General features: G+C 38.1%; 1 protein-coding gene across 1 annotated transcript; it reads right to left on the reverse strand.

Moving 5' to 3' along the window:
- Positions 1 to 10,191: 10,191 nt before the first annotated feature.
- Positions 10,192 to 10,805, reverse strand: LOC124912522 (calmodulin-binding protein 25-like). The gene has a single exon (XM_047453159.1). The coding sequence runs from the start codon at positions 10,765 to 10,767 to the stop codon at positions 10,207 to 10,209; it is 561 nt and encodes a 186-aa protein (XP_047309115.1). The 5' UTR covers positions 10,768 to 10,805; the 3' UTR covers positions 10,192 to 10,206.
- Positions 10,806 to 11,423: the final 618 nt, after the last annotated feature.

Genomic DNA, 11,423 nt, shown 5'->3' on the forward strand with positions numbered 1-11,423 from the left:
TCTTCGACTGGCATAGAAATGGCCTTTTCAGATGCATCACCAGCAACAAGGGTAAGAACTGCACCTTGCTCTAGTTCAAAAGAAACTGTAGCTTCAGCTGCTACAAACTCGGGTTCATGGACAGGAGATGAAGTCCTATCAGGATTATCCATGTTTGGACCAACTGGCTCAACAATTGCCCCGACAGCAGGTTCCATAACAGGAACAGAAACATATTTATCTTGTTCCACCACAGGAATATTAAATTTAGGCACTTCGGCCTGAGATTGAGATGTGGTTACCTTAGACGATACTTTCACAGACTTAGACGCCCTGGGCGCCTTTGATTTCTCTCCTCTTAAAGTAGAGGACTTAGCAGGTTTTCTTAACTGACTCACGGATGGAGACAAGGGAGACATTGGAATAGAGGCAAGTTCGACTGGACCTTGCTTAACTCGGGAATCGACTATTCCAGAGTCTTTCTTCTAAGAGCTTTTCAGACTAGTGGAACTAGACTCTGATTCATTGATTGTTCTCGTTCTCTTAGCTCCTGTCGACATAATAGAAGTCGTTGGTTGCTTGGATCGAGTAACAGACCTTCCTCCTGTCTGTTGGTTTGATGCTCCAGATAACGATTCCTTGTTGTTTCTTCATTCGGACAAGGGTGTTGGCAACAGTGAACACATTATACACTCAAGTAGAATTGATCGGCTCAGAATCCCCCTTGGGGACCCCTAAATGTTCCAGCAGACGGCTAAGTTGAGCAACAAAACTCACACTTTCTTTGTTCTTTTGATTAATAGTTGCGCACAGGTTTATGAACAAGTTTGAGGACCAGTTTACCTGAATCCCTTTAGAAATCGCCATCATATAGTCAAAACGGTCTTGACTATAGAGATGAAAAGATCCTGCCTTCCCTTGAAGCGCTTTAGCAACCACATCATTCAGCAAAATAAAGTGAGGTTTGAGAGCTTTCTTACTCCCGTTTAATCGAATCTTTGAGTTGTCGGCTGAGAAAACCGTTTTCATTTCTACCGTGACTTCAGATGGTAGAGAAAGGTTGAATATTTGCCTCTCCGATGGAAGTTCGAAGAACTCCGCATAGGATGCTTCGTTGAAAGAAATTTCAGTATCATTCACCGTTGCAGTAATGGAATCACCGACCATCGTCGCTGATTTGAAAAACTCTCTGACTTCCTTTCTGTGGAAGATGAACGGCCCTCCGAGATACTTCCCGATACCGGAATATTCAAGGGATCTGAACATGTCGACTACACCTTGCTGATCGAACGTATAGACAGAAGGAAAGTCCACCTGAAAAGTGCAATGACCGAGTGTGATTCTCGTATCGCCCATTTTAAAGGAATATGAACAGACATAGGACGAATAAGGGTTTCTTAGAGAGAAAATCGAAGAAATCTAGGATTCTTAGGAGATTTAAGAGAGAAAAAGCTTTTTCAATCTCATGCAGAATGTCCTTATATAGACTCCCAAGAGTCGCATGAGATAACTGTCATATTTTCCTAGGGGTAGGACCCATCATTAATATTAGACGTCATTTCCAAACAGTCATCATTATTTTGAGGATGTATTAGTCATTCTCTCTTAACTTGAAAGAAATGTGTCTTCATGTTATACGGAGATGACTATGTTTATGTTTGAGTGGGAAAATTAGACATCATAGCACGTGGGACAGCTGTCCTTGATTAGTCTAATACACACGTAGTTAGACGTTTTTCTTACTTCTTCAATCTATGAAAACTAAACGTCTATTAGACGCATGGGTCTATTAGACGCAAGCGTCTAATTACGTATCTCATAAATGTCTAACGTCTATTAGACGTCGACGTCTAATTACGCATGAACAACACGTATTAGACGTGTGTTTGGTTAGACGTGAGCATCCACTTGCTCTTGTCATAAAAACATTGTATATGTCTGACCGCGCAGGTTATTAACCAAGACACATAGACTTAGATGCATAGAGTGTAAGTAAAAATATGTCTAAGTACATATTATTTCTCTTAGACGACCTCGTCTAATAGACCGATTAAAGCACTTTCTCGTTGTGTGTCTTTATTTTCAAAATAAATTTTCCCTCTCATTTTGTCCAAGAACAAAATGAATAAACAAATGTTTTGAGTCCCTTAAGACCAAAAAAATCTTTTTTAAAAAAAAACATAAAAACACTTAGTCCTCTAGAATGGCAAATGCCATTGTTGGTCTCCTAAAATGTATACTCATAAGACTATGCTCCATGTTTCCTTCCTGCAGCTCTCCTGTATCACCTACACAAGAAAATATTTACAAACTTTGGTACCCACATTCAATTGGGTCCTCGATCAATCAGTCCCTTAGGAATCCATATTTGAGTTATTCTGATGGATTTCCCATTTTGTGTTGTGATTAATGCGTATAATTTTGACATAGTAGACGCCTTCCTACTAGCCACTGATCCTTTAGCTTTTGAAGATGATTTTCTTTTAAAACTCCTTGACTTTGAGTCAGGTTTTAGATTGCCAGACTTTCTGGTTGCATCTAACTTATTTTTCAGCCAGCTAACAGTTGGCGGAACATAAGTTATTTCAATCTTCAACGCTACCTCTTCATGAATCGGATCAGATTCAGTATTAGTCATACTCCCTTTGACAGAACTTATTGGCTTAACCTTGTTAGTTGTTGAGTTTGACTTTTTGTAGGACTAATTTGGGTCATTGCCATCAAATCCTAAACCAGATCTAGATCTAGCAGGTTTAAACAGACTAATTTGATATTTGACAGCTTCTCTAGACCTCGTCCAAGCACTAACAACATAGTTTATCCTTTTGTTTTCAGAAGAAAGAGTTAGAATCTGTTCCTTGAGCATCTCATTCTCATATGAGATCTCTACTACTTTCTTTTTAAAAACATTTGATTCTTTAGTTTGAGATAAAATCGGTTGAGACACTTTAGGTGAAGATTTTGTTTCATTTAGGGATTCTGCAAGCTTTCTGTACTCTATGACCATGTCATCTAGTGTAGCTACCATTTGTTCCCTTGAAAACTTTTCAGAGGAGAAGTAAAGTACCTCAGTTTCCTGAGTTTCTTCTTCTTTTTCTTCTCTTGCCATGAAGCAAGTCACCTCGTCTTCATCACTGTCGCTGGATGAGAAGTAAGAATCACAATGGTTTCGTCTGTTCTTCCCGTCCCCTGCCATAAGAGCCTTCAGCTCCTTTTCATTATCATTTTTCTTCTCTTCACGCTTAGGCTTCCGACATTCTGATTGGTAATGACCTAAAATGCCACAGTTATAACACTTAACAGTATCTTTGGATTTCTTATTATCATTAGAATTTGAAGAGCTTAAGTTAGAGTTGCTCTTCATCATGAAGTCACCAAACTTCTTCACAAAGAGAGACATATCATCGCTACTTAGCTGTTGTCTGCACATCACGAGTGACAGGTGGCTCTTCAGCGGTCACCAACGCTTTGGCAATGATAATGGATGTGGATTGATCTTCTTCAATCCTTGAGTTCAACTCGAACTCATAGGCCTTGAGATCAGCAAACAAATCAAAGAGCGAGATTTTGTTGAGGTCTTTGGATTCCCTCATGGCCATCGTCTTTATGTCCCATTCCCTTGGAAGAGCACACATGACCTTGATAGCAAGCTCCCTGTTGCTATAGGTCTTGCCAAGAATAGATAGAGTGGAGACAATTTGGTTGAACCTTGTGTCGAACTCGTTCATTGTTTCTCCGGGACGCATTTTGAAACTGTCAAATTGTTAAGTGGCAATCATAATCTTGTTCTCCTTGGTTTGCTCATTGCCCTCACATAGTTGGGTAAGTCTGTCCTAGATCTCCTTGGCAGTATCACACTCGATGATGTAGTTGAACATGCTGTCATCAAGAGATATGTACAAAACGTCTAAAGCCATGTTGTTGAGGTTGTTCTTCCTCTTGTCTTCACTGGTCCATTCGGATTTCTCCTTGTCGATCTTGATGGGACCATCTGTGATAACGCTCCACATGTCGTAATGAAGAGAGGAGAGATGAGAACAAACTCTCTTCTTCCACACGATATAGTTTTCTCTAAAGAATGTGGGGATTGCGGTAGCACTGGCATTTTTGGTTATGGTTGACATTCTTATTAAAAGCTTGAGAATAGAAACAGGGCTCTGATACCAATTGAAAGGATCGTTGGCACTAATAGAGACGAGGGTCTGGCTATTGATGACAACTTGGTACAAAAACAGTTTAATAGAAATCCTCTTAGGGATTTATATCGCTTTATATTCTACACAAACCCTTGCAAACTCTTGAACAATTCAAGTGCGGAAACGTTTTCTTAGGTTTGAAGCTAAGAACCGAAGAAGGAGATGATGAAAGAATGTAAATGACACATAGAGTTGTTTATGAATATTCAAAGCAAAACTCTTCTACGTCACCCCTTCTTCCAACCACCAGAAGGATTCATTATACGTTTCTTAGAATCAAATATAATCGCACGACTAGTTCACTGTTGAACAGAACAGACTCTGTTCAACTTACAATATATTGAAGAATATCACTCAGCTAGACAATACTTTGATTCTCTCTCTCTCTTGATATACACAAAGTAAAACAAGAAAGCAATTCGTGAGATTGTAAGTTCAGTAGTTCGTTCGTATATTCTGATCGATCGAGAGATCATCCGTTGTCCTTGAGAATCTTTAAATAGAGAGAAGGCACCAATGGTCAAATCTTCTATAATGACACATGGAAAACTTCCATTGGAACGCCTCCATAGTCACAGGTACAGCAGACTATGAGCACCAGGATCGTGGTCATACCAATCTGGTAGTGCGCCAAATATTCTTCTAGGATATTCCTGCAAGAAAAAAGTAGTGGTAAGAATATTTGCTTACGTGACATTAGTTAATTAGTTACAACTGGCTTTCCTACTGATCTACACTGAAAAGTGGAGCAGGAGTAGCATACAGCTAGTTAATCGTGGGTAGACGGATGCTAGCTTCAAGCAACTGCTTAAGCATGGCATTAGACGTTTTTTCAATTAGACTGGCAAGTCAAATGAAGTTAGACACCCCCGTCTAATAGCAGGATCCATTAGACCACCTGGTCTAATGGGATTAGACGACACGTCTAATTACGGTTCCCTTCGGACTAATCTGAAGGAGTTAGATTGCACGTCTAACTTTCATCTCTATTAGACTGCACGTCTAACTACGTATCTGTTAGACTACACGTCTAACTACATATCTGTTAGACTGCACGTCTAACTACGTATCTATTAGACTGCACGTCTAACTACGTATCTGTTAGACTGCAAGTCTAACTACGTCTGTTAGACTATACTTCTAACTACGTCTCCGTTAGACTACACGTCTAACTACGTCTGTTTGACTGCACGTCTAACTACGTCTCCATTAGACTACACGAATAACTACGTCTATTAGACTGCACGTCTAACTACGTATCTGTTAGACTGCACGTCTAACTACGTCTGTTAGACTGTACGTCTAACTACGTATATGTTAGACTGCATGTCTAACTACATCTGTTAGACTGCACGTCTAACTACGTATCCGTTAGACTGCACATCTAACTACGTCTATTAGACTGCACGTCTAACTACGTATCTGTTAGACTGCACGTCTAACTTCGTATCTATTAGACTGTACGTCTAATTACGTACCTGTTAGACTACACATCTAACTACATTTGTTAGACTGTACGTCTAACTACATCTTTTTTAGACTGCACGTCTAACTACGTCTTTTAGAGTACACATCTAACTACGTATCTGGTATACTGGACGTCTAACTACGTCTGTTAGATTGCACGTCTAACTACGTCTCCATTAGACTGCACGTCTAAATACGTCTGTTAGACTGCACGTCTAACTCAATGCGTCTAATAGACAATCAGTCTAATGAACCTCATTCATACTTAGTCTAATATAACATGTTTTCGATACACCTGTACCAAAAACAATTAGACGACTTAGTTTATGTTTTATACGAACTCATCATCAAAATTACACTAGTCATAACACTTTGACCCTTAGTCAAAATAATTTGACCCAACAGGTCTTGTACAGACCATTGCATACATCAGACTGCCTATTGCTTAAGCATATGGAATACTGCACATTTCTTGTTTTTTTCTCTTCATCCTTGGGAGACAAGCAACTGGTTTTGCCTTGTCCAAACAAAATTGTTTTAGAATCTTCTCAATATATCTCTCTTGAGACAGCCATAACTTTTTTTTCACCCGATCACGAATGACCTGCATTCCAAGAATTTGTCTTGCTTGTCCCAAGTCTTTCATCTCAAAAGACTTAGCCAAATCTTTTTTCAACTTGGCAATCTTGAGCTTGTCTTTCCCAACAATCAGCATGTCATCAACATATAGAATAAGTATAATAAAATCATTAGATGCAAACTTTTGCACAAAGACACAGTGATTTGTAGACGTCTTCATGTACCCATGGATGGTCATGAACGAATGAAACTTAAGATACCACTGCCTTGGTGCTTGCTTCAAACCGTACAAACTTTTAACAAGTTTGCACACCTTGCTTTCATCACCTTTATTATTATAACCTTCAGGTTCCTCCATATAAACATCTTCATCCAACTCACCATGGAGAAATGCAGTCTTTATATCAAGCTATTCAACCTGAAGATCCATACAAGCAACTAGACCCAACACCACCCGGATGGAAGTCATCTTCACTACCGGTGAGAAAATCTCATCATAATCGATTTCATGTCTCTGGCCAAAATCTTTGACAACTAGTCTAACCTTGTATCTTATCTTGCTATCATCACCTTCTTGCTTGATCTTGTACACCCATTTATTTTTTAATATTTTTATGTTCTTTGGTCTTTCAACTAGTTCATATGTGCCATTTTTCAGCAATAACTTCATCTCTTCATCCATGGTAGCTAGCCATTCTTCCTTATGAGCATCCTCAAGAGCCTCCTTATAGCATATAGGCTCCAGTTAGAAGGATAAACTCTGTAGCAGGGTACTTAGAACTTGATCTTTTCTCCTTAGTAGACCTCCTAAGTACCTCTGTTTGTTGATTTTGTTGATTTTCATCTTCTTGTTGAACTTTAAAATCAGCCTCAATATTATCACCAATATCAGTTGTTGTATCATTTCCATGGCCTATAGCTTGACCCTGAGGAACATTTTCATCACTATCTGAGTCTGAAGCTACATGTGGCATTGTCTCCTCAACATCATGAGACAACTCAAGACCAGAAAGATCACATATGTATGCATCAAGTTTTTCACCATCTTCAAAATTCTCAATAGTCTGACCTTCAAGGAATACTACATCTCGGCTTCTCAAAAGCTTCTTGTCAACTGGGTCATAATACATGTATCCCCACTTTTCATCACCATACCTCAAAAATATGCATTGCCTGGTTTTTGCATCTAGCTTAGACCTCTCTTCTTTTGGAACATGCACAAAATCTTTGCAACCAAAAACACGTAAATAGTCATAATTAACATCTTTACCTGACCAGACGTTTTCTGTACACTTATTATTCAATGACTTGGAGGGAGAATGGTTGATCACATACAATGTAGTGCTCATGGCTTCAACCCAGAAATGCTTAGCCAACTTGGGATCGGAGAGCATACTCCTCATCCGTTCCAACATTTTTCTGTTCATCCTCTTTGCCACACCATTTTTGTTGTGGAGTCTTGGGCACAGTCTATTCATGTCGAATACCCTGTTCTTTGCATTAATCATCAAATGAGCCTATATACTCTCCTCCGTTATCTGACTGCACCCTCATTAGTTTTCTTCATGTCTCTCTTTCAACCAGCTTGTGAAAGACCTCAAACTTTGTTGCAACCTCATCCTTGGACTTTATAGCATAGGCCCAAACCTTCCTAGATGCATCATCTATGAAGGTTACAAAATAGGAAGCCCCACCTATGGATTTAATCTTCATAGGACCACAAACATCTGTATGGACCAGTTCAATGACATTCTTTTTCAGTTCCGCTTTCGACTTACTGGATGAGACTCTGTTCTACTTACCCTTCAAGCAATGCTCACAATTTTCAAGATGAACATCCTTGAGATTCAGCAACTCATTCCTCTTGATCAAAACATTCATCCCCTTTTCACTAATGTGAACTAGTCTCTTGTGCCACAACTTAGAGGATAACTCCATCAAAACAGAATATGATGCATCATAGATAATTTTCAAATTTGTCTTGTATAATGAACAATATTTCTTACCTCGTGCAACAACCAATGAACCCTTGCTTAGCTTCCATGCTCTACCACTGAAAACATTATGGTAGCCTCCATCATCGAGCTTATCTACTGAAATCAAATTCATTCTCAAATTAGGAACATGTCTTACATCTCTCAATGTCAGGAAATAACCCATTTTTGTCTCGATTCTAACATCACCAAGACCAACTATCTTGGACACACCACTGTTACCCATGCGAACCTCACCATAATCATCAGCTTTGTAGGATTGGAAGTAACCTTTGTGTGGAGTAATATAGAATGAGGCACCTGTGTCAACAATCCATGATATTTCATTTGAAGATGTGCTAAGACAAGAGTCTTGATAGTTAGAATCATATGTCAGTTCACCATCTGAAGCATAAGAAGATTCTGTTCTTTCTTTTCTCTGGGCTTCAGCGTACCCTTCGCTTTATCATTTTTAAATTTTCAGCACTCGTTTTTCCAATGACTTATTTTGCCACAGTAATGGCAAGCACCATCCTTCTTTGGAGTTCTAGACTTGCATCTAGACTTGCCCCTGCTCGAACCACTTATATTATCCTTTGATCTTCCTTTATCAGTCACCAACATATCAGACTTACAGGGTTTATTCCCCTTTCGATTATCCTCATCTAGTAAGGAACTGGTGACAAATGCCATGTTGACTTTACCATTTGGTGTTGAGTTGCTGAGAGTGATAATAAGTTTCTCTCAAGTTGCAGACAAAGATTCAAGGACTAAAAGTGCTTGCACCTCATCATTAAAGTTTATCTTCATACTACTCAATTGATTCAAAATATTTGGAAATTCATTCAAGTGCTCAGCAATTGATTTATTATCAATGTACTTCAGATTCACTAGCCTTCGTACCAGTGCTGCTTTATTCCCTACTGACCTCCCATCGTAGAGAGCTTCAAGTTTGCTCTATACACCATACGTCATAGTCTCGTTCTCAACATGATGCACAACATTTACACCAACCCAGGAACGAATATAGTTGTAGGCCTTTCTATCTGTCTTTTTCCATTCAGCCTCTTTTGTAGTCTCAGGTCTAACACTCTCATTTTCAATTGATTCATTGAAATCATCTAAAACTAACAAATCACTAATCAGTTTCCATTGCCTGTAATTTGTACCATTCAGACACACCATCTCAGGTCTAGATTTCCCCATTATTACTGCCTTAACAACTGACAAAAACCCTAACAAAGAAACCAGTTGATCTCCTCTTTGAATTTCGTCAAGTAACCAGCAGAGCACTCTGCTCCAATGTTAAAAACAGATAACCAATCAATACTTCTCTGATACCACTGTTGGGTTTTGCAATAACAAAACTACGGATCTTCTTAGAAATCAAACCTGTAACAAATCAGTTTCCAAATCATCTATGACGAACAACAGATTTACCAAGAATTGAAATAACACAAAGCAATAAACGACAACACAATATATGTGGTTCGGTCAAAATCGACCTACGTCCACGGGAGGGATAAGTTTCACTAAATTAAACAAATGTCAATAGTACAAATTTACACGCCATGCTCTCAAATGAAAGAAGTGATTACACTATAAATGATTGGAATCCTTCATAATCAAAAGCTCCCCCAACCTCTCACTCTAAATCAGCCAAAGAACAAGAAGAAGTAGAAAAACCCTAGATCTGTTCACTCTCACTCAACTTTACTGTGTTATAAGAAAAAATACAAAAAAATATATATTTATAATCTAACCCGTTTTCATAACAAAAAACTCTGACCCGTTTACCCGAAATTTAAAACTCGCCCGCAATGCCAAAGAACACCTCAACATAGTTTATATATAATCTCAATATTATTAAATAATATAATAATATGCTTAACATTTTAAATAATAACTAGTAAGAATTATAAATATATAATTAAAACAGCCGTTGTGGAAATATCACAATTTGATTAATTATATCTTCTAATTGGAACCTACAAAGAAAACAAAAACAGGTTCTAATAAATTACTTTCCACGACTCCAATGTGGGAAAACAGGAAAACGAGTCAAAATTCACCGCCGGCGACCCAACCATTGGTGGCGGCTGATGTTTGTCGTCCAAAAGAAATGCCGACGTATCAAGAGTCGGTAGAAATCCCTGCGTCAAATTAAACAGCCGTTTTGGTTCAGGCTTCAACAAAGGTGTCGCAATCGGCATGAAATGTCCGCCGCCAGTCACCTCTTGAACAATCTGCCGGAAATTCTCCGTATCCGCCATGATAATAGTAGTACCAGCTCGCTTTGATTTACGCGACTTGTTCTTAACAGGGATGGAGTTTATCCGTTTCGGATTATTTCCGGTTAAATCGACTCCGGAGTAAGATCGAATCGCCAGTTCTGGCGATTGAATGGGGATAGCCGGAGAAGCGGTTTGAAGGTGGGAGGCCTCGAGAGAAACTTGGAGTGCCTTAATAAGAATTTCGTTATCCCTTGCGAAAGATTTTGAGATCCAGGAATCGGGAAAGGAGGAACGGAAGATCCATGGCTCGATTGCAGGTAAATTCTGAGATGATACCATTTTTGTGAGATGAAAATGTTAGTTTAAAACGAGCATTTGATAATCTATCAAATAGAGATTATTAATTTATACAAAGGAGAAACCAGAAGAGAGAGAGTGAACCGAGTAGCGAATAGCAATGAGAGTAATGCAGAAGGCGAGAAAACCGCGTCGGTCAAAGACGTGTCACCCTCAAGTAGGGATTGATAACTCGGGATAAATTTAAATAATTAAATCTTCAATTAACTTTGAGCTCGTTATAAAATGATTTTCAAATTATTCAATTTAAAATATGAAATGGAGGAATGACAGATGAAATGGAGGAATGACAGATGAAATTATATTAGAATTCTAATTTTGAGTAATTCATTTAGAATATTAACAATGTTATTATGTAAAATATTAGATATAGAAAATTTGTTGATTTGCTTTCATGAGAATTTTTTTAGTCAATTAATTGTGTTTTTTTTTATTTTAACTTTATTTTTCACGATATGTTTTGTTGTTTTGATTATACCATTTTTGTATTTCTATTTTAATTGCATGAATCATTTAGGAAAACATTGAACTGTTATGTTTGAAACTATAAATTATGATTTAATTACAATATTTATGTTTGAAATAAGTAAAAAAAAAAATATTATGAAAAATATTACACATAAAAAAATGGGACTCGT

Source organism: Impatiens glandulifera, chromosome 8 (genome assembly GCF_907164915.1).
Source record: "Impatiens glandulifera chromosome 8, dImpGla2.1, whole genome shotgun sequence".
Classification (NCBI taxonomy): domain Eukaryota; kingdom Viridiplantae; phylum Streptophyta; class Magnoliopsida; order Ericales; family Balsaminaceae; genus Impatiens; species Impatiens glandulifera.

What these genes read in the sequence shown, in the direction of transcription:
- LOC124912522 (XM_047453159.1), bottom strand. Translation starts at nt 10,767, where the DNA reads ATGGTATCATCTCAGAATTTACCTGCAATCGAGCCATGGATCTTCCGT.